At 52.0% G+C, this 27,123-nt stretch overlaps 1 protein-coding gene across 13 annotated transcripts; it reads left to right on the top strand.

Moving 5' to 3' along the window:
• The first annotated feature begins 1,154 nt into the window (after positions 1-1,154).
• Positions 1,155-26,393, top strand: A4GALT (alpha 1,4-galactosyltransferase (P1PK blood group)). Of its 13 annotated transcripts, none has more exons than XM_061418759.1 (4): positions 2,589-2,669; positions 7,883-7,960; positions 22,936-23,010; positions 24,534-26,393. In XM_061418759.1, the coding sequence occupies exons 2-4, from the start codon at positions 7,887-7,889 to the stop codon at positions 25,639-25,641; spliced, it is 1,257 nt and encodes a 418-aa protein (XP_061274743.1). In that variant the 5' UTR covers positions 2,589-2,669; positions 7,883-7,886; the 3' UTR covers positions 25,642-26,393. The 13 variants fall into 13 exon arrangements, with proteins under 13 accessions (XP_061274747.1, XP_061274738.1, XP_061274746.1 ...); XM_061418751.1 differs by lacking the exon at positions 2,589-2,669 and adding an exon at positions 4,717-4,841; XM_061418760.1 differs by lacking the exons at positions 2,589-2,669; positions 7,883-7,960 and adding exons at positions 20,094-20,187; positions 22,685-22,781.
• Positions 26,394-27,123: the final 730 nt, after the last annotated feature.

The following is a 27,123-nucleotide window of genomic DNA, read 5'->3' as shown; positions in this document are numbered from 1 at the left end:
CTCGAGTCTGGATTTTTTTTTTTTAATTCTCTGCTAAGGTCCAGGTCCAGAGTTGGTGTCTACTAGGTGCTGGCCTGCCTTCACCGCCTTTCTACACCTTGTGAACCTCATTTTTTCACAGGAAGAGGGCAGGAAGTGGCTCAGCCCTTAGACAGGCGATGGGACCCCCAGAGCCTTAGAACACTGTTATTCTCATGTTTAAGCTAGTGATAGAAAGCATTGGCACCCCACTCCAGTACTCTTGCCTGGAAGATCCCATGGATGAAGGAGCCTGGTAGGCTGCAGTCCATGGGATCGCTGAGGGTCGGACATGACTGAGCGACTTCACTTTCACTTTTCACTTTCATGCGTTGGAGGAGGAAATGGCAACCCACCCCAGTGTTCTTGCCTGGAGAATCCCAGGGACTGGGGAGCCTGGTGGGCTGCCGTCTATGGGGTCGCACAGAGTCGGACACGACTGAAGCGATTTAGCAGCAGCAGCAGTGGTGCTCCACCTAGGGCAGTAACATAAAGTTTCCTTTTAAAATACGTTTATTAGAATCAAAAGGGGCTTTCCAGGTGGCGCTAGTGGTAAAGAACTTGCAGGAGACATAAGAAACACAGCAGATTCTATCCTTGGCTCAGGAAGATCCCCTGGAGGAGGGCATGGCCACCCACTCCAGTATTCTTGCCTGGAGAATCCCCATGGACAGAGGAGCCTGGCAGCTATAGTCCATGGGGTTGCAAAGAGTCAGACACAACTGAAGCAACTCAGCACACACACAAAGCCAACATAAAGGAAAAGTATTATAATAGCAGCGGTGAGGGGGTACAGGTTGATCCATTCCACAGACATTTGCTGAGTTGCCCAGTTACTGTTCCAGACACCGTTTCAGGAGGAAATCACAGCAGGGAACAAGTATAATAAGTCAGCAGGAACCCCCTGCCCTGGGAACTCACATTCTAGGGCACGGGGTTGGCAATAAAATAAGTGCAGGAGAGAAACAGGAAACAAGTGTCACACGGTGGTGATGCTGATACGGTGGTGATGCTGATACGTGTGGTGGGGGGGAGTCAAGGAAGAAGGCAGTGGGGAGTGCAAGATAGGTGTGTCTGGAGGTCAAGGAAGTCTCACAAAGGAGCTGAACACGAAGCTTGAACATGGAGAGAAGTAGCTGCAAGGATATGTGGTCAAGGCTGTTCCAGGCAGAGGAGTGGCAATAGCAAAGGCCCTGGAGGGGAGAGAGCCAGCAGGGAGGCAAGTGTGGCTAACCCGACCCATGGAGAGGAAGGGGATGTGGCTAGAGGACAGGGGTAAGGTGCTTCTTCGGAGTTCAGTGAGGAGCCTGAGGTGGACTGAATTCACTGGAGGGAGTGGGACAGAGGAGAGATGTGAGCTGGATCTGGTTCTGCCATCATCCCTCTGGCTGCTGTTTGGACAGGGGGCTGGGGGAGGCAGGTATAGGAGTGTGAAGAGGCCCCTGCACTGGGCCTGGGGAGGGGCAGGTGGCTTGGACAAGAGGGTGGGGCGAGAATGTCAGCTTCTGGGTGTGTTTTCAAGGTGGAGCCCATGGGATTCGCTATTGAGTGGATGTGGGGTGTGTGGTGGTGGGCAGAGCGAGGAAGCCAGGTTTTTTTTGCCAGTTGTTTTGTTGTTCAGTTGCTCAGTCGTGTCCGATTCTTTGCGACCCCATGGACTGCATGCATCCCTATCCTTCTCCATCTCCTGGAGCCGGAGTACCTAGAAAATGGGCTTCCCAGGTGGCTCAGGGGTAAAGAATCCTCCTGTCAATGCTGGAGATGTGGGTTCAATCCCTGGGTTGGGAAGATACTCTGGAGAGAGAAATGGCAACCCACTCCAGTATTCTTGCCTGGAGAATCCCATAGACAGAGGAGCTTGGTGGGCTCCAGTCCACTGGGTCACTCAAGAGTTGGACAGAACTTAGCGATTAGACAACCGCCACCTAGAAAATGGAGTTTTCATTAACTGAGAGGAAGATGCAGGATGCCAACTCTGGGGAAAGAAGACAGGGAGGTGGGATGGAGCAAGATAAGGGAGGTCTGCAGCACATGGATCTTTGAGCTTCGGAAGAGGGCCAGGCCGCCGGGCGTCCTCAGCAGCTAGAAGCCGCTGGTTGGGGTGACATTTAGAAGCTGGGGGCTGCTACAGAGGAGAATGGGGGTCACCGAGGAGGAGGAGGACAACCAGGCAAGTGTGGTGTTAGGGCAGCCAAGAGAAGAGGGTGCATCAGAGAAGAGGGAGTGGGCAGCAGGGACAAATCCTGCTGGAGGGACCACACGGCGATGGAGGAAGGGGGTACAGAGGCAACAGGCAGGCCCGAGTCCAAATGCCGCTACTGCCCTTGCCCAGCTGCTTGACGTGGAAGTCACCGCTCTGAGCCTCGTTTGGCTCATCTGTTAAATGGGGGAAAGGCAGGGAGGCACGGGGAGTGCTCCATACCTGTGGGCCCGCGGGCTGATGGGGGTCCAGCCCCGGGCGCTGGGAGCGGTGTGGACTCGCAGGACCCCCTCGGGGCGGGGCGGGGCGGGGCGGGGCAGCGCTGACGCAGCCCCGGGACTGAGGAGCGGCGCTCCTCCCGCAGGCCTCCCTGCCCTGCCCGTCCGCCGCCTGCCGCCCGCCGGGCCCGCGGGGCCGCGTTGTCCGCCGGCCGGAGCCGCAGGAGCCAGAGGTACGAGTGGCTGGGCTCCGAGGCACTGACCGGGGCCACTCCGGGCCCGGGCGGGGAGGCGCGCTCCGAGAGAAGGAAGGGGTAGGGGCTGCGGAGGGTTCGGCCGCCGCCCGCCGGGACCACCTGTTCGGGAGGGTCGCTCTCGTGCACACCGACTGTGCGCGCTGGTTCCCGACCGCCGCCTCCGCCCCAGAGGCACCCGAAGTTGAGCGCGGCGGCTGGGCTGGGAGCCCAGCCCGAGAAGGGAGCGCGCGCCCCGCCCGGGAGCCCTCCAGGCAGCGCCTCCCGGGCCGTGGTCCCCGCGGCAGGAGCAAAGTGGCCGTGGGGGCGAGAAGCCCGGGTCCGAGGGCCGGCTCCCCTGGCCCGCGCTGTGCCCTTGGGCGAGCCGCGCCGCTCTGCCTGGGGGCGCGTAAAAGTCCCGGAGGCCTCGCCGCCCGCCGCGATCGCCCTTGGCCCCGAGGGGCGCCGCTGGGGAGAGGGGTCAAGGGGAACGGCCAGCTGCGGGGCAGGGAGTAGTGGGGCGGGGGGTAGTCTGCCGGGGGATGAGAGGCGTCCCCCTGGGCCTTTGAGGATGCTGAGGCTTTGGACGGCGAAGGGGGGAAGGGCTCTCTCCAGATGGAGGGACCACCCGGGTCGGAGCTGGGAAGTGGGGAGAGCAGGGTCTAAGCGCTCCGTCCTGGGGATCCAGATCCGCAAACCACCCCCTCTTTCCGGCGTGCTTCTCTCCTCCAGATGGGAAACGTCGAGTCCCAGTGGGAGCTGTGGTGCCCTGGCAGAGGCTCTTTCCGGGAATGTCCAGTCTCAGTCCACGCCCCTGGGCTCTAGCCGAGTCCCCGGCCTCAGTTTCCGCTTCTGACACGTGCGGGGCAGAGGTTCCCACCTCCCGGCCGGACGCAGCCGAGCCCCCAGCTCTGAGAGGGTTAGGACCTCCCCTGACCTCGCTGCCCTCTCTCTGGAGGACACCCTTTTGGTCTCCGCCAAATACGGAGTGAGCGACGGCTCCGTGGTGGCCCTTTGGGATGCCCTCCTCCATCAAACCCCCCGGGGCACCTGGTGTGCTACCCCTCTGGCACCCCCTCCAGCCCCACCCCAGCTGCCCAAGGACTCTGCCTTTGTTACCACCTCCCCAAGATGGGGGAATCACCCTGCCCAGAGGGACAAAGCAGGGCCCAGGCTGGCGGCGACTGTCCCCTCCTGCTCGCATCCCTGTTCCCACAGCCAAAGAGCCCAGCAGACAAATCAGTCCCAAATAAAAAATAAAAAAGGAGAGTCAAGATGGAACCTTCTCAGTTGCTCCTTTTCCTTCCAAGCCTGTTTCCAGTGCCCCTCATGCCTGTCCCTGCTTGTCCGCTGTGGCCGCCCCGTATTAGAGCACAAACACCGAAGTGGAAATTCTTTACCATTTTGTTTTGCTTCCTTGTACCCGTTGAAGCCCTAGAGCTGCCTAGGCTAGAGGACTTGCTCCTGCTGTGTGCGAGGGCTGGCAGCGTCTTTCAAAGTGACTTGTGCTTGGTTGCTCTTCCGGATCCCAATTCTTTGAGACCCCCATGGACTGTAGCCCACCAGGCTCCTCTGTCCGTGGGGATTCTCCAGAAAGAATACTGGAGTGGGTAGCCTATCCCTCTCCAGGGGAACTTCCCAACCCAGGAACTGAACCAGGGTCTCCTGCATTGCAGGCTGATTCTTTATCAGCTGAGCTGCCTTGGGAAAGTGACTTACTTGGAACTTAAGGAAGTTGTGACACACCGCATCATCAAGTTGGCCCCCTTCAGCCCCTTCCATGGGGCCATGGAGGTCCAGCTCTTCAGGGACCCAGGGCAGCAGAGAATGCTGTTCCCTGTGGGTCTGAGTTGGTACCAGGGCAGAGTGAGACAAGGTGGCTGCCGGGGGCATTTGTAACCAGATGGGAAGAGGAGTGGATGAGAAAAGGGGAGCTTAATCTGTGAAAATAGCTCTTCCCCGCCCCGAACCCCTCCCCCTCACCCCACCAGCTGCTGCACCTCCCAGCGGGGATGGTTCCACCTTCAATCTGGCCACCAAAGCTGTGCTCATTACTACGCTCAGAGGTGCGCCCTTACCTCCTGTTGACTGACCTGCCCTGCATTCCGTTGCCTTCCTCCTCCTCTCCAGATTGGAAGCTCCTGGAGGGAGGAAACTTGCAAGCCTGACATAGTAGGTGTTTACTGCCTTTTGCTTGAATGAATGAACTGAAAGTTGGGGGGAAAATTCCATATTCACATCACTTGGAGATATGCTGTGCTTAGTCACTCAGTCATGTCCGACTTTGTGACCCCATGGACCATATATATGCCAAGCTCCTCTGTCCATGGGGATTCTCCAGGCAAGAATACTGGAGTGGGTTGCCATGCCCTCCTCCAGGAGATCTTCCAACCCAGGGATCGAACGACCATCTGAGCCACCAGTTATCACCTGGATATAACTATTGTTAAAATTTGCCAGACTTTTTAAAAAACACATTGGTACATATTTGAATGGGCTTCCCTGGTAGCTCAGTGATAAAGAATCTGCCTGACAATGCAGGAGACTCAGGCTCCATCCCTGGGTCAGGAACATCCCCTGGAGAAGGAAATGGCAACGCACTCCAGTACTCTTGCCTGGGAAATCCCACAGACAGGGGAGCCTGGTGGGCTACAGTTTATGGGGTAGTAAAGAATCAGACACGACTGAGCGACTAAACAACATATTTGGATACCTTGTTTATACAAACGTTGCAAATTCCTCGTCTTTCTCTAATTCTTTTTTCATATTTTTCAATGCTTAGACATTGTGACGTCATATTTAGTCAATGAGTTTCATTTGACATTTAGGTTTTGTTGGGTGTTTTTTTAATATTTGGCTCTTTTAGATTGTGTTACATTGAGTTCATAGATAAATTTATGCATTGCCAGATATTTTTTTCTGGAGAGGGAATTACCTGGTAGTCAGCGTCGCATCAGCTGGCTCTCCAGAGGAACTGTGCCATTGTGTACTTCCTTAGGCTGTGAACGTGCATTTCCTGTTATTTCCTGGAAATGAAATTACTGGGGTCAAAGAGTATGAACATCTAGTATCTTTGGGTGATTCCTGTTCACTTGTTTGAGTTCATCAGTGAGACGTTTGCCCCTTGTCTGGTCTCTTGGTGGCAAAGATCTTCTCCCAGGTTATGACTGGCTATTACTATTTTTGCTGCTGATGGTGTGTGTATTTGAGCAACACATTTTAAATTTTTATTTTACTGTATCTGTGCTTTTGGATAAGGGAGACTTGGCTGCATTTATAAGCTGATGGGAAAGAGCCAGGCGAGGGAGTGGCTGAAGTCCCTGAAGAGGGAGGGGCAGGTCAGGAGATGAAGTCCCAGAGGATGCTGGAGGCGGGAGAGGGCTGGAACTGGTCCAGAGGGGGTCCTTCTGAGCGGGTGAGGACAGGGGGTGTGAGGGAGGGGCTGGGAGGGCATCTTATGAATCGGCTTTGATCTTCCCAGAGAAGAAAGTAAAAAAAGCATCATCGGCGGATTCTGGACCTGAGGCCCCCAGCACCCTATGCTGTTTGCCAATCTCATTTCCCTTGAGTCCTCCTTGTTTCCCTGGGAGGTAGGAGGTGTTATCACCCCCATCGACATTGAGGGAGGAGAAGTGCCTTGAAGAATTCCCCCTGCACTCACCACCTGCCCTTGAGAGTCCTCCCCGAGCCTCCATCTCTAGTAGCTAGCGAGAAACAGTTCCCATCTTCCTGTGTCTAGAGCTTGGTGAGTGAGCATCCCTTCCTCTCCTGCTGCCTCTGTTTGTCTTCCCTCTGGACAGACCCCAGTGGGGCCAGGACCTTCCAGTTCTGCAGAGCTGGCCACAGGGACTAGGAGGGCCCCTTCCACTCCGGGCAGTGCCCCAAACTCTCCTCTCACCCAGCAGGAACCAGGTGCTGCAGGGGCAGCAGGGCCTTCTGGATATCACACCTGTGCAGAGTCTGAGTTGCTGGGTAGACGTGAAGGTAAAACAGAAAAGTAGTCCTTACAGTCCATGAACAGCTTGATTTCAAAGTGCAGACGCCATCGTCCCAGATACAGCTATGGAGCCCAGAGACACCCCCACCCCACCCTGGGTGTCTGCAGTCATCAGTTGCTTTTTTCCAGAAGCTTCCAAGGCAATCTCCTGATTTGATGGCGGGCTACTGTCTCAGACAGTAAAGAATCCGCCTTCAGTGCAGGAGACCTGGGTTCGATCCCTGAATCCAGAATATCCCCTGGAAAAGGGCATGGCAACCCACTCCAGTATCCTTGCCTGGAGAATCCCATGGACAGAGGAGCCTGGTGGGCCACAGTCTATGAGGTTGCAAAGAGTCGGACACGACCAACACTTTCACTTTTCTTCCCATTGATCAAGCCCCCACCTGATTCCAGGGCTTTTGTTAACCTGATCTTTTTTTTAAACCCCCTCAGCCCTCTTGAGCTGTCAGTCCCATCGTACAGATGAGGACCTGAGAGTCAGCTGCCTCCTCTTGACCACAGCAAGATCTGAGCCCCTGGCCACAGTGCAGTCCCAGCTGAATGGGACTGGGCTACAGACAGAGTTATTTCACCTGGCAGAGGGTGTTTGAGTCCCAGCTGGGCCTAGGTTTCCAATCTTAAACTGTAATCGATGATAAGAGGACCTGCCTCACGCAACTACTGGGAAGATTACGTGAGTTACTGAAGGAAAAACCACTCTAACCGGTGGCTGTGCATGGTAAGCCCTCAGGAAATATACACCATTGTTATTATTAAACCACATAGCTCCATTCCTGACGGGGAGCTTTTAATAAATGCTAACTCGGCCACACCCGTCTCTCTTCTGATGAGAGGATGGGAAGGAGGACCAGCCGTGACACTGGAGAGAACTTGGACTTTTTAAGTTCTTGAGACCAGTGATGACCTGTATCGAGAACAGATTGGCATTTCCTTTGACCTAAGCAGTTCATTTCTAGGAAGGGTCCTGCAGAAGTAATTAAGGATGTGTTGAGAGATCTAAGTGCTAAGATACCACAGTGTTGTCTGTAAAAGCAAAAAGAAGCCACATTTCCAGCAGTCAAAGTGCAAAGTGAAAGTCGCTCAGTTGAGCCTGACTTTCTGCGACCCCATAGTCCATGGAATTCTCCAGGCCAGATTACTGGAGTGGGTAGTGTTTCTCTTCTCCAGGGGATCTTCCCAACCCAGAGATCTAACCTGGGTCTGTGCATTGCAGGCGGATGCTTTACCAGCAGAGCCACAGGGGGCTCAGCCACAGAGGGGCTCACAGGGGGAAGCCCCTCCAGCAGTCAAGGTGGGTAACCCTGGAGAGGTAGGGTGTGGAGCTGTGTCTACTGACATAATAGAGGCACAGCGTGTATTTCCAAAGGGTTTAATTGAGGTAGAATTTACAGCCCATTGCGTGCGTCCAGCTTGATGAGTTTTAGGAAATGGGTCTGGTTGTGTAACCACCACCGCCTGGTTTTAGGAGACAGGGGCCCCGCATATTTTTAAGTGAAAAATAAAACAAGGTGTAGAACCGTGTGGGTAAGGATCACTTTCTGTGCACCTCCTGGACACAGCCTGCGTAAACACTGCTCCGTGTGAGTGGAGGTGGCAGAAAAGGACTGGAACGCATATGCCAAAATGCTGACATGCCACATACCCTCACCTCAAACCTTCAAGATAAAGAGCAAAGCAAGAGCTGTTCACTGAGAGTGGTGACTGGACGTCCCCTCCCCTGCCCCCCAGGCATGCACGCGCACACACACACATACACACACATCCCTCTAGAAAAACTGGGAGCCCCACCAACCATGATCCCACTGTTGGCTAAGTGTCTGTGTATACTCGCTGTGGAAACACAGAGGCAATACTCAAAGGTATGAAGAAAACCATGACAGTATTTTGATGGATTCTTGGCAAATGGCAGCTCGTCTTCCCCACGATGATTGAGAGGTTGGTGGGTCGGGAAGGTGGAGGGACATTTTGGGAAGAAGGAAGAGCTTGTTTCAGAAACTTGGTGTTCCCAGAGCCTGGTGCCTTGAGCAATAGAGAAGAGCTGGGTTTTCTTGCATGTTTTTAACCATCATTTTCAAAGGCATTGAGGATATATCGGGATGGCTGTCCTGTATCCCTCACCACTGTCAGGCATCACGCACTTATCGTGCACCTGCTGTATGCCAGGCCCTCCAGGATTTAATATCAGGCTGAGTGGGCAGCATCTGGCTTGGTGCCCACTTTCCTGCAATCCCAGTTCACTCCAAGACCAAATTCATCCCGGTGGTTCCCCCATATGACTTGCTCAGGGGCTCTGAAGGTCTGCCAGGGGTCTGGGCTATGGGGGAGCACAGGGTTTGTGGTGAGTGCTGTTCACACTCCTTTGGAAGGTAGCCACGAGCTCCTCCTGGTGTGGATGTGTGCAGAAATGGGGGCCCAGCCACAGTAAGCGTCAATGTCTGGGTGGCTTCCTAGGTGAGGAGAGACGTGGGCACACATACCTGGGTGGTGCCTATCCCACCTCCCCGCTTCACTAGCCCAGCAGCCCCTTTGCTCTGCACCTGAGTTTTTCATTTGTAAGAGGGGCCACTGCGGTGGACATGGAGACCCAGGGCACGTGGTGTTCAGTGGGGTGCCTGGTAGGCGGTGTGTTCCAGACAGATGGCGAAACTTCCTTCGTACCTTTTCTGCTCAGGAAGTTCCTGGGCAGGGGAGCATGGAGGGATGTTTTGGGAAGAGGAAAGAGTGGGTTTCAGAAGCTTGGAATTTCCAGAGCCTGGTGGCTTGAGCAATAGGGCAGACGTCAGCTCGGCTAGTCTGGAGGTCTTGCGCCCGAGCGGGCAGGGCTGGGGAGGCAGAGCTTGCAGGATCCCAGCACTGTGGGGTCTGCGGGCTTGTGTGGGGCTGCAGCGGGAGGCGGCCACGGGAGGTGGCTGCGGTGGCGCGTCCCAGACCGAGAGATGGAGAGAGCTGGGCTGGGCTGGGCTGGGGAGAGGGAAAGAGGGGTAGAGGGGAAATCTGTTTAGCGGAGCTGTGTCCCCACTTCCCTCTCTCTACTTCCCTCTCCCCGGATTATCACAATAGCCCTGTGACACATTCCTGTTGCTACACATCCCCTGTGATTTAGACTCAAAAAGCAGCCAGATCTTAAAGATTTATTTAAGACATTAGTCACACTAGGGAATTCCCTGGCAGTCCAGTGCTTAGGATTTGGGGCTCTCACTGCCAAGGTGGGGAGCTAGGATTCCACAAGCCACACAGGGTGACCCCCCCAAAAAAGTCAAGCTATAACCCTTTCCTCTTCAACATTGCCCAATGGCACCCCCTGCCAATCAGTTGTCAAGTCCTCCCTGTGGCCCTCAAGCCTGCTCCCCACCCCAGCCCAGTGTCCCCTCTATCTCTCTGGCCTCTCCTGGTACTTTGGTGACTCCACGGTCAGTCCCTCAGGCACACATGCCTCAGGGCCTTTGCACTCGCTGACTTTCTTCCCTGGGCACCCTTTCCCCAGAAATCCATCCAGCTGGTGCCTCACCTCCTTCTGGCATCTGCACACATGTCAGCTTTTCAAGAGAAGCCAACCATAACCATCCTGCACCCCCACCCCTGGTCCTCCCAGTCCAGGGTCTCTAAGAGCAGATGTCTGGGTGTCCAGATCCGTGGTGAGTTACCATTCCCTGCACTGAGCAGAAGGTGACTTCACCCTGATCCTGAGAGCTGGAGCCCAGGCTCTACTGCAGAGTGACCCTGGGGGGCTGGGATGGCCTCAGGGAAGAAAAAAGCCTCTGAGACTTTCAGATGCAGACATACCTGAGAGTAGATCCTGGCGCCACCCCCCTCGACCCCTCCCCCCGACAGGTACTAGCCATGTAGTGTTGGGAAGGTCACCTTTCTCTCCTGGGACAGGTGCATACTCAGGCACTTGAATATGAAGGGACACGGCATGCAACCATATTTTGTGCCCTTGGATGGTGAGGCGGGATACGTCAGTTACACATCCTGACCGTTGTCCTCTGCGGGCTCAGGGTTTGCCGGTTTGCAGATGCCACTCCCCTAGATCAGTTGCTCATCTGATCCTGGCTTTCTGGGCAGTTTAGGGATCATTCATGCATTCTTTCAGAAAATATGCATTAAGCACCTTTGATGTGCTAGGGTCTGTGCTGGCCATGTGATGAGTCAGAGTGGCCTTGTTCCTGGCCCCCTGGGAGCGGACATTGTTTTCCAAGATACCAGGGTCACTGTGTGCTTAACCAGTTCCTTCAAGGAAGACCTTGGGTTGTTTCTAATCACTTGCGGTTGCAAACAAACTTGTGACTGGTACAAATACCACTTATCTGTAGGATAAGTTCACAGAGTGGGACTGCGAGGCGAAAGGGTACGTGAACGTGTAATTTTGATGGATGTTGGTCCCTTACCCTCCACCCCTACCAGCACTGTATAGATGCCCGTTTCCTCAGAGCCTTGCCTGAAGGATGTGTCGTGGAAGTTTTAGATTCTTGCAAATCTGATGGGTGAGAGATGCTATCTGACTGTTTTGACCTGCATTTTTCTTACTTACGAAAAGCTCCCCCATCTTGCTTATCTGTTTAAGCATCAGCGTGTGTGTGGGGGTGGGTGTGTGTGATGTGACCTTGGCACAGTTTCTTTTGGATTGTTCATTTTTCCCCTTGATTTGTGGGATTGCTTTCTAAGTTAGAAAAATGAGATGTCTGGGATCTGAGAGAAACAAAAGCCATCCCAAGCTGTCACTTGTGTTTTTTACTTTCTCGGTATTTGGCGAAAGGTTGCAGGGAAATTTTTTCTTTTCATGACTTCTAGATTTCATGCATAATTAAGAAAACCTTCCCAACTCTGTTTATTAAGGAATTCACTTGTGTTTTGTCTGAAACATTTATTATTACATTTGGGATTTATCCTGGGCATATTCTGAGATATCAACTCATCTGGTTCTTTTTCCCTGCTGGCTTCCCTGCTTGCCCAACAGCTGTGTTAAAAGGTCCATTTTTACTGACGCATTTGTAGATGCTGCCTGTGTTGGATATGCAAATACCATACTCTTTCTGTGCTTTGTTTCATTCCCCTATTTACATGCAAAAACTAGGTTCTTTTAGTTATTGGTGCTTCATCTGTCAGTCTCTGAAAGACCAGTCCTTCTTCATGTCTTCCTTTCCTCAGAGTTTTCCTGTAGGTTTTTTGCTTACTTTTCTTTGTTAAATTTTATTTTATTTCTCTATTTGGCTGTGCTGAGTCTTCGTTTCTCTAGTTGCAGCGAGTGGGGCCTACTCTCTAGTTGCTGGGCTCAGGCTTCTCATTGCAGTGGCTTCTCCTGTTGCAGAGCACAGGCTCTAGGTACATGGGCTTCAGAAGTTGTGGCTCACGGGCTTAGTTGCCCTGTAGTATGTGATCTTCCCAGGCCAGGGACTGAATCTATGTCCCCTACAAGAGCAGGCAGATTCTTTACCACTGTACCACCAGGGACGTCCCTTGCTTATTTTTTGATAAACTTTAGAATCAGTTTGTTGAACTGCAGAACCGAGTGCAGTTTATCCATCGGCTAAGATAACATCGACATCTTTAAAAAGCTGAATCTTCTGTCCAAAAACATGGTGCAAGTTTCCACTTGTTCACGTGTACTTTGTATTGTCAGCGGCTTTAAATTGTTGTTCACATGAATGTTGAACACCTTTTGTTAAGTGTAACCCTAAGTATTGTGACGGTGGTTGTGAGTAGGAGTCTCTTCATTGTATCTTCTGCTTCTAGCTGCTTTTTTATATTTGTGTATGTGTCTGTTTCCTATCACCTTATGGTATTTCTTTATTAGCAGGAGTTTTTCAACAGTTTCTCTTGACTTTTCTAGGTATATAGTAGTATTGTATAAAAACAGCAGTAATTTTAGCTTTTTCTATTTGAGGTTTGGTGAGGGGGTTGGTTTGCCCCCTGTTTGTATCATAGCTTCACTGGTAGCTCAGACAGTAAAGAATCTGCCTGCAATGTCAGAGACCCAGGTTCGATCCCTGGGTCAGGAAGATCTCCTGGAAAAGGGCATAGCAACCCACTCTAGTATTCTTGCCTGCAGTATTCCATGGACAGAGGAGCCTGGCGGGCTGCAGTCCATGGGGTGGCAAAGAGTCGGACACAACTGAGCAACTTCCACTTTCATTCAGTTTTTATAGCTCTAATTTCTCTCTCTTGTTGAGTTGCTTTGATGAACACCTCCAGTGCCCGTGAGGGTGCTGGACACTTTGTCCTTTTCCTATCTTCAGCTAGAGTTACCTCTAGCTGAGTGTTCACACTCCTGTATGTATGTATGAAGCTGAGTGTTCACACTCCTGTATGAAGCTGGCTCTTGGCTTTGATGTTGATATACATAATTTTCTTAAGGAAGTATCCACTGATTCCTAATTTATGCAGGAAGTATTGGAAACCCTGTCAAATTACTTTAGCATTTCTGGGGGATAGTATGGTTTTTCTCCTTAGATCTATGAATATGGTGAATTATATTAAAGACATCCTAATATTGAACCATCCTTGAATTCCAAGAATAAAACCCACTTGGTTTGGTTTTGTTTTGTTATGGCATGTGGGATCTAGTTCCCTGACCAGGGATTGACCCAGGGCCCCCTGCGTTGGGAGTGTGGAGTCTTAGCCACTAGACCACCTAGGAAGGCCCAACCCACATGGTTTTGATTTTTCATTGTTTTGATGTGCTGTTGAATTCTGTCTGCTTTTTTTATTTAGGATTTTTACAGTAGTATTCATAAGTGATATTGGTCAGTAGAGTGTCTTGTGCAATCTTTGTCAGGTTTTGATGTCTATATTATACTAATTTAAATTCTTTATACTTAACTTAGACTTCTCTGGTGGCTCAGTCAGTAAAGAATCCATCCATCTGGCAATGCAGAAGACCTGGATTCAATCCCTGGGTCAGGAAGGTACCCTGGAGAAGGAAGTGACAATCGACTCCAGGATTCTTGCCTGGAAAATCCCGTGGATGGAGGAGCCTGGCGGGCTACAGTCCATGGGATTGCAAGACTCCGATATGATTTAGTGAATAAACCACCATACTTAAAATTTTTAAAAGTGTTCTTTCTTATATTTTACTATTTAACACCTTTAAAAGCATTGAGATCTTCTGTTACGTAAATTCGTAAAATTCCTCTCTAAAAATGTCTTGTTCCTTTGTTTCTTAATGATCTTGTATAATTCTATTTCTTATGTAAAAGTTGGCCTGTCTAGACTGACTGTTCTGGGAGCAGTCTTGATTTATTACATTTGTCTAGAAATTATTTTTTTCAGGTTTCAGATGTTATTTGCAAAGCACTATCTTACGATTAAAAAAAAAAAGTTTTCCTCTGCTTCTTTGGTTCCTTTGCCATTTGGCATGACTTAGTTTGCACTGGGTGCTCACTCATCTCCTCAGTTCTCTTGTCTTCTTAATTAGGTTAATTGTGATTTATATATTTCATTGAATTTTTTCCCAAAGAGCCTGTTTTTTGGCCTTATGTCTTAGTTCTACTGCTTATCTGCTTCCTGACTTTTTTCTACTGTAATTTTTCTTTCCTTAGTCTTCTTGTTTATTTTCTAACATTTTAAGGAAATGTTTAGGTTCTTTTTCTCCCATTTTTCGCCTGCTGCTTGCTTTCTTCTTATCGGCCCTGTGTTACTTGTCACATGATTGGAGGCTATAAACATTCTTCTGATAAATCTGCAGCTGTGTCTTGTAGATTCAGATTCTTGGTATCTTGATATGGTTGTTTTCTAGAAATGCCACAGATCCCGTTTGTACTTCCCTTTTGGCTCAAGAATTGTCCAAGAGAGAGGTTTTGTTTTTAAAAAAAAGTTCCTAACTTTCACGTTAATTTCTCATCACACACTGCTTTGCATTTATAAAATGTATTTTTTATGTTTATGGGTTTTGTTGAGGTTTTCAGTTTTCATAAATGTTCTCTTGAAAGTGAATTATTTATTATTAGGATCAAGAATTTGATATAGAGTAGTACTTCTTGATTATTTTGTAGATCTGAATTATTTTGTGTTTGATCTACTTGTTTCTTAGACTCAGAAAGGTGAATTACAGTCTGTTACTAGTGTGTTGCTGTCTGTTTATCCTGACATCCCTGTAATTTCTTCTGAAAATTGCTGCAGTATGTTTGACGCCTTGTGGATTATACCAGTTAGCACTATAAGTGGCCTTTCTTTGGCTCATTTAGAGATTCCTGGCTTTAACTCCCATTGTCAGATACTAAGATTATGGCTTCAGCTTTGTTTTTGTTTGTATGTGTCTTTAAACGTTTGCTCATTCTTTTACCTTCTAAATCACTTTTTTGATGTATGTCTCTCAAACACAAGATAGAGTTGGAATTTGCTTGGATCTAAACTAAAAAAACCTTTTCCTTTGTATAGATAAGTTAAATCTGTTTATATTTATTGATATGGCTTAGGTCTATGATCTTCCCAGTCATGCTGTGTCCATATGTATGCGTGCCTTTGTGCTTGTGGGAGGGCTACATTCCTTTTTGTATATAATATATACACATATGTATTTACTTGTTTGGCCCTACTGGGTCTTAGTTGCATGAGAGATCCTTCGTTGCAGCATGTGGGATCTTTCGTTGTGACATGTGGGATCTTTCGTTGTGACATGTGGGATCTAGTTCCCTAACCAGGGACTGAACCCAGGCCCCCTGCCTTGGGAGCACAGTCTTAGCCACTGGACCACCAGGGAAGCCCCTGGGAGGGCTATATTCTGATGAAAACAAACAAACAACCCAAAACAAAAAATAGGAATCTTTCTGATATTTGGGAAAGCTTGTAATTTGTTCGAGTGGCTCCATTTTTTTTATATTTATCCTTCATATAATCCTCTTAGTCCCTTCTTTCTTTAGATGGTGTCTATTGTTTCTCTTCTATGAATAACAATACATTTAACTTGCTTCTTCTCCATCCTCCCCTTTCTCTAGTCACTACTCATTTCAGCCGATACTGTGCTGAGTAAGGCGTATGTTGTTTCCATCCAGTGCTTCTGGAAGCTCTCAGTCAGGCAGTGTTCCTGACATTTGCCACTTCCTGCTCATTCGGTGACATGACCACCTGAAGAGATGTCCGCAGCTCGGAAAAAACCTCTTGAGGCACGAGTGAAGCGCTCTGAAGAAGTGTTGTGCCACCCACAGTTGATGGAAAGTGTGAGCCAAAGATTAATATATGGTTGCCCCTTAGTATCCATGCAGGGAGCCCCAGCAGCTACCAAAATGCTCCCCCACTCAAGTTCAATCATGTAAACTGGACCGATGCTGCCGTGTGGGAAAGCACAGACAGTGACACTGAGGTGAAATCGTTCAGAAGAATCGTGTTTTACGTGTGGTGAACTTCCAGTAACGCCTTACTCAATTTATTTCACTTATATTCCTTCCTATGGAATTCCTTCCTTCATACCATTCCTTCCTTCCTTCCGTCCTATGTATACACAGATGTGATAGGTGATTTAAAAATCTAACTTAAAAAAAAAATTCTTGCAAAAGAAAAATCCTACATAATAAGAAAGCAGAGTGGTTTTGCTTAATTGGCAGCGTTTTTATTTTTTAGTGGTTCATGACGGTTCATCTTATTAGATGCAATAACATTGGGTAGGATTATCCTTCTTTGTATCACCTTTGCACTCTAAATGTGCTCAAACTTTTACCGCTTTAGTTTTTACCCCCTAGCAGTTAGAGATGAGGCAACCAGAACTTGTTCTACTTTCCACCTTCTTTTTGCCTGTCCTACCAATTTTTTTTTACATTCTTACATCGTCTGACTAGACACCACTGTCGTTCCATCCTGGCATCCTTATTCCTGCCTTTTGGGGGGATGGAGAGGAGCTGAAGTTAAATATATTCAGTGCTGTTACTAAAGTTAGCCCAGTCACCATTCGGTTTGCTGTGCTTATTACTCATAATACATTATTGCCCAAGTCCTTATACTTTGAAACTTGGTGTGTAACCTTTATATTTAAAGAACAGCTTGGCTATACACTCAACCCTCCAAATCTCTGGGTTCCACATCCACAGATTCAACCAACTGTGGGTCTAAATTCTTAAAAGGAAAAAAATTCCAGAACATTCCAAAAAGGAAAACCTGACTGTGCTGCACACTTGCAACTATTAATGTAGCATTTACATTACTGAGCGACTGACACTTTTACTTTTCACTTTATATTGGGTATAATAGATAATCTAGAGATGATTTAGAGAATTTAGGAAATGTGTCTAGCTTATATGCAAATACTACACCATTTTATGTCATGGACTTGAGCATCTGTGGATTTTGGTGGCTGTGGGAGTCCTGGAACCACTTCCCTTCGTGGATACGAAGGGATGCCATATATTACTTTTTGGCTCACAATTTCTTTCCTGGAGGATATCCTGTAGGTGTTGCTCCACTATCTGTCCTTGAGTGTCTGCTGAGAAATCTGATACCAGCCTGACTCTGTTTCCTTCATAGGTCTTTCTGTGTGCATGCTCCGTCACTCAATCGTGTCTGACTCTTTGTGACCCTACGGGACTGTATCCCGCCAGGCTCCTCTGTCCCTGGGATTCTCCAGGCAAGAATACTGGAGTGGGTAGCCATTCCCTCCTCCAGGGGGTTTTACCAACCCAGAGTTCGAACCTGGGTCTCCTATGTTGCAGGCAGATTCTTTACCATCTGAGCCACAGGTAGCTGCCCAAAGATTTATTCTTGTGTCTTTATAAAGTTCATTCATTTTGCTAGAAAATGTCTTGAGACTTACCGTTCTGGGTCACTGATCTCCAGTACTACATGGAGTACTGTTTCGATTCATGAAATGAAATCTTCCCTTATTTCAGAAAAGTTTTCCTGAATTATAATTTTAAATGTTTCTTCTGGTCCATTGTTTTCATCTCCTTCTTTAGAAACCCTAGTTATGCATTTGTTGTATCTCCTTACATCTTTTCTCCATCTTCTTGAATTCTTTCATCTCTTTATTTCTATCTGGTTTTGTTCCCTTTTCTCATTTTAAGCCCTGTGCCTCTCGCTGTACTTCATGTCTGCTCTCCCTGGGTTTCGTGTAGTTTGGTCTTGATTTCTGAAATGTTTTTGTCTTTTTCTTCTAGTTCTTTCCTGAGGTCTATCAGTTCTCACCTGTTGTCTTCATATCTTTTTCAAGAACTTCCCCAGTTCTTGTATTTCTGCTTTCCGGTCTTCCTTCAAGTAGGAATTACTTTTTTCTCAGGGTTTTTTATTTTAATTGTTTTCAGTTCATGCTGCCATTTTGGATTAGAATTTTTGTTTTGTGGCGATATTTGTATAGTGACTCATCTTTTTACATAAGGGAACACCAGTGTTCCTTTCCCTCTTCATTCACGTAGCATCTTTGGATGGATGTTGTGTTTATGCCTTTAACAATTTTTTTTTTCCCTCTATTTGAATTAGCAGAATTTTCCTGGACCAGCAACTAACAGGAGGTTTTGATGGAAATTGGGAGACAGGCCAGGATCGTTCTCTAGATTTCTCTACTGAAAGACTCCTTCTGTTTTTACAGGAATGGATTGTTCCTTTAATATACGATCTTCCTCTGCAGCTTCCCTTCTGTTGCCTCTCAGAACCCAGCCTGATTCAAGAGGCCACCACCTCCAACCTTGAACCCTCCTGGTTCATTAAGCCCTTGGCTCCTGTCTTATTTGTCTTCCTTTTTTTAATTTGTTTATTTTTTGGTCACACCGCATGGCATGTGGGATCTTAGTTCCCCAACCAGAGATCACACCCATGCCCCCTGCATTGAAAGCAGTCTTAACTACTGGACCAACGGGGCAGCCCTCGTCTTCCTTTTAAAAGTGGCGATTGCTATGACCCAGCACTACTGGGCACCCCCGGTACCACACTCCTCCCCACCCCCACTGCCATATCTGCTGGTCTCGGGTGCCTTGTGCAACACTTACATGTGACTTGAAGTTTATGAGTTTGTCCTGCTCCTGGTCTCTTTCCCTAATGCTGTAGCTTGTGGTTTATTTTTTTCCTTTCCCTCATGGCTCAGTCTGACATCAGTAGAAGAGGGAAGACTCAGAACTAAGAATGTGCCTCGTTCCTCTTGGAAACAGAGGGCTCCTCCTCCTATTTTTCCATCTGTCGTAACCCCCCAAGAGCAAGACGCTGCCTGCTGGAGTCTGGCTTCAGGAATTTCTGTCCTCGGAACAACTTAGGGGCTTTGGAGGGGGAACACTTTGTAACCTCCGCTCTGAAAACAGCCACTTGTACCAGGATCACTGCCTTTTAGTATCCGTCAGTCTTACTTCTTGAGTAGAAATCATTTATGCCCTGAAAGAGTGGGGATGGGGTCCGCGGGAGGACTGGACAGCAGATCCTCCAAGTAGGGTTTGGAAGCTGGAGATATTGATTTTTCACACCAAGGAGGGTCTGAATTCTAGGACCAAAAGCCCACCCCCCTCAATTTTATTAATGTAAAGGGCATAGGGGCAGGCCCAGGCCCAAGGTCACAGAGCTAATCAGTGGCAGAACAGAAGCTGTCAGCAGGGACCTGGGTTTGAATTCTATACTCCATTTCCTAGCTGGGTGACCTGCCCTGGGATCCCTCGGTGTATAGCCTCCATATCTGCTCAGCCATTAACTTATCAGGGAGGTAGATCAGCACAGGCCCCGTGTTCCCACAGTTAGAACTTTCGGTCAGTCCGGCTCTCCCTTCCCCGTGGTGCAGGAGGAACCTAAGGCCCAACAAAGGAAGGGGAGTTGCCTGAAGTCACAGAGCAATTCGAGCGGGGCTGGGCAGGCCTGCACGCACCCTCCCGCCCCAGTGCCTCTAGAATGGCCCCTTGGACAAGTCCCTTTCATTTTCTGAAGGTTAAACAGGGGAGCGGGTGCAGGAATGAGCTGGAATGACCCTACAGCCCTCACTGGGGATCAGGCTGAACTGAGAAACACGCTGGCCCCTGGTCTTAGGGTGACCTGTCGGGGACTTCCCTGGTGGTCCAGTGGCTAAGACTCCACATTCCCGATGCAGGGAATGTGGAGAGGGGCCCAGGTTTGATCCCTGGTCATAGAACTAGATCTCACAGGCCACAGTGAAGATCAAAGACCCCACGTGCTGAGACCGAGACCCAGCACAGCCAAATGAATAAATGAATAAAATAAATTAATAAAAAGAAGAGAGGACTTCCCTGGCAGTCCGGTGGTTAAGACTCTGCACTTCCACTGCAGGTGGCTCAGGTCCGATCCCTGGTTGGGGAACTAAGATCCCGCAGGCCATGCGGCAAGGCCAAAACAAAGTATTTAAAAAATTTTAAATCATTCTTTTTAAATTAAGTGACTGTCACAGAAGTGGAGGACAGGTAGTCGCTTGCATCTGCTGAGTCCAGATCTGCGTCCTGGCTCCCAGGGCCAGTGGGAGGGAAACACTGGAGAAATTGCAACCCTGATGTCTAGTTGCATGTGGGCTGGTGTGAGAGCCGAGTTCTAGTCCTGCCTCGACTGTGATTCTCTGCGTGGGACTGAGCATCACTAAGCCTCCATTTCACCCCCTCTTGTGTGAGGGGCTGGGTGAGTCGCCTCTAGTTTGGGACAGTCGGTGGCTCCTAAGCCCAGTAAGTGCCAGAGAGCTCCCATCCCGCATTTACCAGGTCTTGTCCTCATCTTCCCCCGATGAGCAAGCCACCAGCATCCATGGCGCCTTCCGCACTCTGGGAGCAGAGTGTGGGGCCATCACTGTGGCTGGCGAGCACTGCACAGCCAGTGCCCAGACCCAAATCCCGTGTCCACCCCCAGAGTTGGGAGTGGAGTCTGTGGGGCAGGGGCGGTTCCCCAAAGGAAATCGGGGTGCAGTTATCAGAAGTGGGAATGGATGCTGGACCACCCAGACCAGCAGACGGCCACCCTGTCTCCCCTGGGGACCCCAGTTATACATGACTTATAACCCTTTTCTCTGCCACGGGCTGGACGCAGGAGCCCAGCAAGGGTCAGAGGTGGAGGCTCCCTACTAGGGGGCAGAGATGGGTGTAGGCCATGGTCAGGGGTGATGAGCACCAGGTCCCAGAGCCTTTTCTAGACATATGAGCCTGATGCCATGCTCCTGAGGTAGGAGCCACAGAGCTGGTGCCAAGGGCCAGCTCAGATGGGGACTGGTCGGACCTTCAGCCTTCTGTCTCTGCCAGCCCTGCATTTCTTACCCTTCCTTCCTCCCTGACCTGGACCACACTGGGTCTTGATGATGGAGAGCCACAGAAGGACTTAGAGCTGGGGCATGACTGCAGTTAAGTGCTAACGGGGAATATCTCCCCAGGGCAGGGCTGGAGGTGGCGGCCGGGAGACAGGAGAAGGTGGCAGGAACTCGCCAGGCAGGACTGACAAAGGCCAGGACTTGGGCTGTGAGGCTCTCCCGGGGACTGGAGAGTGCTTTGGGCCTGAGGTCACACGGCTACTGGGCTGTGGCCAGCTTCTCGTCATAAACGGTTTCCATTCCCGAGTCTTGGGCTCCGGCACCAAATACGGTACTGCTGCTCGAGTCTGGCTCCTCAGCCACAGCCAGCACATCCTGCCTCCTCGACAGGCTCCTATCCCCACCCCGAAAACACACCCCATGGGAGAGCCAGGACCCTCCGGGCCCCCACACAGCCCCGGCCTCGCTCCATCCGCCGCCCGTCTGTGTGCACTCAGCAGTGTGGTTCACAGAGGATTAAAAATACTCAGGACCAAAATAGCCTCTCTCCCTGTAGGGGAAAACCAGGGCCCGGGAACACAAGGTTACGGGTTGACGTCAACGGCTCCGCCACTCACAGCCCAGCTGGGGGATCCCAGGCAGCTCTCTCTGACCCCCCAGTTTCCTCCCCTCATGTGCTCACTGACTATTTCCTCACTTGTTGATTTGCTAACTCATTCATCTGTTGATTCATTCATTCACTGATCACTCATTGATTGGCCCCTTCATTCACTCGCTTGCTCTTTTACATAGGTACACACCCACACGCTGAGTCACTCACTTACTCAGTATTTATTTATTACATACCAAGACCCAGGCAGTATTCTAGACACTAAAAAAATAAATAAACCTACACCAGACATACGAAAATACCTGTCCTCATAGGGGTTATGTTCCAAATAAATAACCAAACTGACAAGTACACAAAAGTACCGTATATTAGAATAAGTACTAGGGAGAACAGACCAGAGGAGGAGGCTGTGGGGTCGGGGGGAAGCTGGGATCGTAGAGGGGCCAGGGCGGGGAGGACGTGGGAAGATGAAGGAGCCAGCCCTGTGAACATCTGCAGGAGAGCATTCCGAGCAGAGGGAATAGCAGGTGCGGAGGCCCAGAGTCAGCAGTGTGGGGGGATGGGTTTGAGGAAGAACCAGGAAGCCAGGTGGTGATGGGGAGAGAAGTGGGTGTGAGGTCTGGGTTGGGGGACGTGCCACCCCCTCATGAACTAGGCCTCCCACCTTACTCATCATCTGAGCAGAGAAGCAGCCTGGCCACACTTGTGTTTTTAAATCGTCCCCCTGGCTGTTGCCTGGAAAATCCCATGGACAGAGGAGCATGCTGCTGCTGCTGCTGCTGCTAAGTCACTTCAGTCATGTCCAACTCTGTGCGACCCCATAGACGGCAGCCCACCAGGCTCCACCATCCCTGGGATTCTCCAGGCAAGAACACTGGAGTGGGTTGCCATTTCCTTCTCCAATGCATGAATCTGAAAAGTGAAAGTGAAGTCGCCCAGTCAAGTCCGACTCTTAGCAACCCTATGGACTGCAGCCTTCCAGGCTCCTCCATCCATAGGATTTTCCAGGCAAGAGTACTGGAGTGGGGTGCCATTGCCTTCTCTGACAGAGGAGCATAGTAGCTTACAATCCAGGGGGTCGCAAGAGTCGGACACGACTTCACTTTCTTTCTTTTCTTATCTGGCTGTTGAGTGAGTGAATCAGCCCATGAGTCCGTTTCCTGTGTGACTTCTGTGTACCCGACGCTGAGCCGGGCCCTGGGGAGAGAGGTGTGCAGGTCTCCTCCACGATCATGGCTGACTCCCTTCTCATCAAGTGTCACCTCCTCCAGGAAGCCGCCTGCTCCCGCTCCGCTGTCAGTTCCGCCATCATTGGGTTCATTGCCTCTCTCCACGTGATCTCCCCTTGAAGCCGAGCACTCCTCCACGGTAGAGCTACACCTAACTCTTCTCTTCTCCCCAGCATGTTCCCCCAGGGGCCAAGCGAGTGGAGGACCGAATGAACAAGTGAGCTGCAGGCCCGGCCTGCCTGGCCCCTGTGGCTGGGAACCAGCCTCACTCTGTCTCTCGCCATCTTTTGCAGATGGATTTGCGGGCATGGAGAGCATGGGGAAGGACCCGGTTCCTGCTGGCAGAGAAGGCTGGCTGCTGACCCAGGGTGTGTCTCCAGGAGGCCGGCCAGGCTGCCCGGTTCCCCATCTCGCCGCCATGGGCCGCCCAGGCTGGTCAGTTTCCAGCCCATGCCATAGCCGTGGTTCCTGGCCTCAGCCTTGGGGAGGGACGGGCCCCACTGGGCAAGTCACAGCCTCCTGGGACCCCGCTGTGACCACAAGACCCCTCTGTCCTGGGGAAGGGTTGACTGTGGCTCCCCCAGGCTGCACCCAGTGCCCTGCCGCTTGCACCCAAGCTTCCTGGCCTCTAAAGTGGAAACTATACAACTGCGCCCTGGTGTTACTGAGGCCTGGATGGCTGTGGATTCAGGACAGTAAGCGCTGGCCAGGATTCTGTTCATAGGACTGTCCGGGTCGACATGTACCGAGTCCCCAGGCGCCAGCACATTCACATGGCCGCACCATCTCTCTGCAGGGCAGCACGTCTCAGTGGTGAGAGCACAGACCTGGAGCCAGGTGGACTGGGTTCAAACCCCCTGCCCTGCTACCGGCCAAGCAGAGGACTCTGCATGAGTTATCGGACTTCTCTGTGCCTCAGTGTTCTCACCATGTAAAAGAAGGATGATTCCCGCCCCGCAGGGTAGCAGTGTTTAGTGACTTAATATGTTTGAAGTGCTGAGAAGGCCCCCTGACATGTGCATGGTGGGCAGTCAGTATTCGCTGAGTGAATGAATATAATCCTTGCTCCAGTGTGACCGTCCTGCAGCTGGTTCAGGCAGACACAGGTCCCATGTGTCCCAGGATTCACACGATCCCACTGCAAGCCTCTCTTGTTCCTCCCAGCCTCCTGCAAGACACCCAGGAATGTTCCTCCTGCCGGCCAGCCACAGCCTGGGCATCAAGAGAGAATGAGGGTCCGAGGGCAGCGGTGCTAGTTAGGTGACAGAGTGACAGCTTATATAGCACAACCTCCCTGTCCCCCTCCCTCCAGGTGAGGGCTGGGAAAGCCAGGGGCCCAGGAGACTCTGTCATGCCCACTCCAAGGGCTTGGGGACCCAGCAAGCATGCCCACGTGCCTAGAGTCTGCCTGTCCTGCCTCTGAGTGAGCTTGCATGCCGGCATCTAGCCCCCCAGGCCTCCTGCTGAAAGTCCCTGTGGCTGCGGGCAGCCCTTCCTCTTAGACCAAATCCAGGCCCAGCTGGTGGAACCGAATGGGGCTGAGAGATGCCTGCATTGGGTCTCAAAACAGAGGCTGGCAGTTCAAAGGGGACAGACCTTGCAGAGAGAGGCCAGAGCCTGCGCTGGGCCCATGCTGGCCTCACATTGTGGGTGGCACTGGCCCAGCCCTTGGGGAACTCACCAGTATATCAGAGTGGAAGGGCCTCTGCCCAGATCGCAGCCCATGGCCTGCTGCTCCCACTGTACAGCTGAGGTCAGACAGGGGGCCCTGAGCATCTGGCCAGCCCGTGGGGTCTGGAAGCCCGGGTCAGCCATGGCTGGTGTCTGTGGGCAGTGTTCTTGGGCCGGGGAAGCCAGCAGGCTGCCTGAGTGTGGTGCTCATTTCTTACAGACCAGCTGAAACCTGCTGGAGGCTCCTGACATCTGGGGAGATGACTTCGGCGCCCCCCGACTGCCTGCTGCGGCTGCTCCGGGACACCCCGAGGCAGCGGGTCTGCACCCTGTTCATCATTGGCTTCAAGCTCACCTTCTTCGTCTCCGTCATGGTCTACTGGCACGTCGTGGGAGAGCCGGGGGGCCAAGGACAACTCTCTAACCTGCCTGTGGACGTCCCCTGCCCCCACATGGTCCCCCCGACCCCCCCGCCCTCCGGCATCCCGCCTCCAGGCAACATCTTCTTCCTGGAGACCTCTGACCGGACGAACCCCAACTTCCTGTTCATGTGCTCCGTGGAGTCAGCTGCCAGGGCGCACCCCGAGTCCCCAGTGGTGGTCCTGATGAAGGGACTGCCTGGCGGGAACGCCTCCCGCCCGCGGCACCTGGGCCTCTCGCTCCTGGGCTGCTTCCCCAACGTCCACATGCGACCCCTGGACCTGGGGGAGCTCTTCCGGGACACGCCCCTGGCCGCCTGGTACGCGGCCGTGCAGCGGCGCTGGGAGCCCTACCTCCTGCCGGTGCTCTCGGACGCCTCCAGGATCGCGCTGCTGTGGAAGTTCGGCGGCATCTACCTGGACACGGACTTCATCGTTCTCAAGGACCTGAGGAACCTGACCAACGCGCTGGGCACCCAGTCGCGCTACGTCCTCAACGGCGCCTTCCTGGCCTTCGAGCAGCACCACGAGTTCATGGCGCAGTGCATGCGTGACTTCGTGGCCCACTACAACGGCTGGATCTGGGGTCACCAGGGCCCGCAGCTGCTCACGCGGGTCTTCAAGAAATGGTGCTCCATCCGCAGCCTGAGCGAGAGCCGCGCCTGCCGCGGCGTCACCACACTGCCCCCCGAGGCCTTCTACCCTATCCCCTGGCAGAACTGGAAGAAGTACTTCGAAGACATCAGCCCCCAGGAGCTGACCCGGCTACTCAATGCCACCTTCGCGGTCCACGTGTGGAACAAGAAAAGCCAGGGCACACGCTTTGAGGCCACGTCCAAGGCCCTGCTGGCCCAGCTCCATGCCCGCTACTGCCCCACGACGCACAAGGCCATGAAGATGTACTTGTGAGGGGGCCTGCCAGCTCACCTCCCTGCACCTGGCAGAGAGGAGCTCTGGGGCCCGCCTTCCAAGGGGAGGTGAGATGGGAGGGCTGGAGACGGGGAGGCTGGGCCGCTGCAGCCCCAGGGTCTGGGGCAGGTGGTGGGGAGGACGGGGAACTGTTGGCCAGAGAGCTGTTATTGGAGGGTGCGCTGCGGCCCCTGGGGCCTGCTCTGGTGAGCCAGAGCCCTGGGCCCATGTACCGTCACAGGGTTGAGACAACCAGGGGTGGGGGAAGCGTCTCCAGACAGAATGAGCTGGAGTGGGCCGGGTGAGCACACCTGGGTCTTGTTCACAATGGGCAAGCCCGGTGGATATGAAAGCACCTTGCAGGGTGGCAGGCTAGGCTGAAGTGCCCACGAGGTCAGGGTGGGGCGGGGGGAGCACGGAGAAGCGGGTAGGAAGGAGGGGGAGGAGGCAGCTGGTAGCGGGGCTGGGCAGCAGACCCAGCTTCAAGAGCCCATGGGGTGGGGTGCTTTGGGGTTTGGTTTCTTTTTTCCGGGGTGGGTGGGCAGCCGGCAGAGTTGGCCTGGGGAGCTCTTGGGGAAAGCCCTGCCTGCCCACCCCGTCCTTTCTCCCAGAGACGTTGCAGGAGTGACTCGGGCCAGCTGCCCACTCAGGGGCAAGGGGCCTGGAGTCCTTTTGGCTCAGGAAAAGCATTTTAAAGAAAACACCCCCTACCCTGCCCGCAGTAAACAAATAAAGTGAGTCACCCACATCCAGCGCTTTCTGGTGGCTGAAATGCATTCATTCGCATCGCTCTTGTGAGCCCCACCCTGCAGCTGCGGGCAGGCATCTGGGCGGGCGTTGGTGGTGACTCGCCTGAGCGTACACAGCCTGCCTTGGTCAGAGGGGTCCGGGGGCCTGGCTGCTGGGTGGGCTCCGGGCCTGGGTGCTGAGAGTGACTGCGGTGGGCAAGGGGAGGAGACTGTCTTCCCACCTCATTTTTCAAGGCTCAGACAGCCTCGGTTGGGTCCCCCCAGCACCCCCACCTCCACCCCATAATCAGCCTGATTCTGTTCTGGCCTGAACTGAGCCAGATGAGGAACCCACCACCCGGGCATGTGCCTCCTAGGTTAGAGGAGCCCCAGGGAGAGACGTGCGAGGCCTATGGGTTCCTTCCTGGCTCACGCTGGCTGGCTGGCTGAGAACCTTGGAGAGACTGCAGTGCCATGCTGGCAGCTCCAGGGATGGGCCAGAGGAAAATCTCGCAGGGTGAGGCCCCAGCTGGTTTGTATTGAGGAAGAAGGCTTCCTGTGAGAGCTGGGCCTTCCAGCAGGCTGGAGAAGCCTTCCCTGTAGGACAGAGGACTGGAGATACTGTCAGGAACTCGGGCTCAGCAGGCTGCTCTTTGGCAGCCAAAGCAGAGGTGTTTAGAGGCCTCTGGATCCTGCCAGTAGAAGATCGTGGGCAGCCTGGTAAGGAGGTGAGGTCCCTGGCTCTAGGGGTAAT

The sequence above is a fragment of the Bos javanicus genome, chromosome 5 (assembly GCF_032452875.1).
Source record: "Bos javanicus breed banteng chromosome 5, ARS-OSU_banteng_1.0, whole genome shotgun sequence".
In the NCBI taxonomy this organism is placed as follows: Eukaryota; Metazoa; Chordata; class Mammalia; order Artiodactyla; family Bovidae; genus Bos; species Bos javanicus.
The sequence above is the reverse complement of the archived record's forward strand: the minus strand, read 5'-3'. Positions and strand labels throughout refer to the sequence as shown.

Bases quoted from the DNA above. Each gene is read 5' to 3' on its own strand.
- A4GALT (XM_061418759.1), top strand. From the start codon at position 7,887: ATGCTTTACCAGCAGAGCCACAGGGGGCTCAGCCACAGAGGGGCTCAC. The intron at 7,961-22,935 runs GTGGGTAACCCT...CATCTTTTGCAG, and splicing joins AAGCCCCTCCAGCAGTCAAG to ATGGATTTGCGGGCATGGAG. The intron at 23,011-24,533 runs GTGTGTCTCCAG...CATTTCTTACAG, and splicing joins AGGCTGGCTGCTGACCCAGG to ACCAGCTGAAACCTGCTGGA.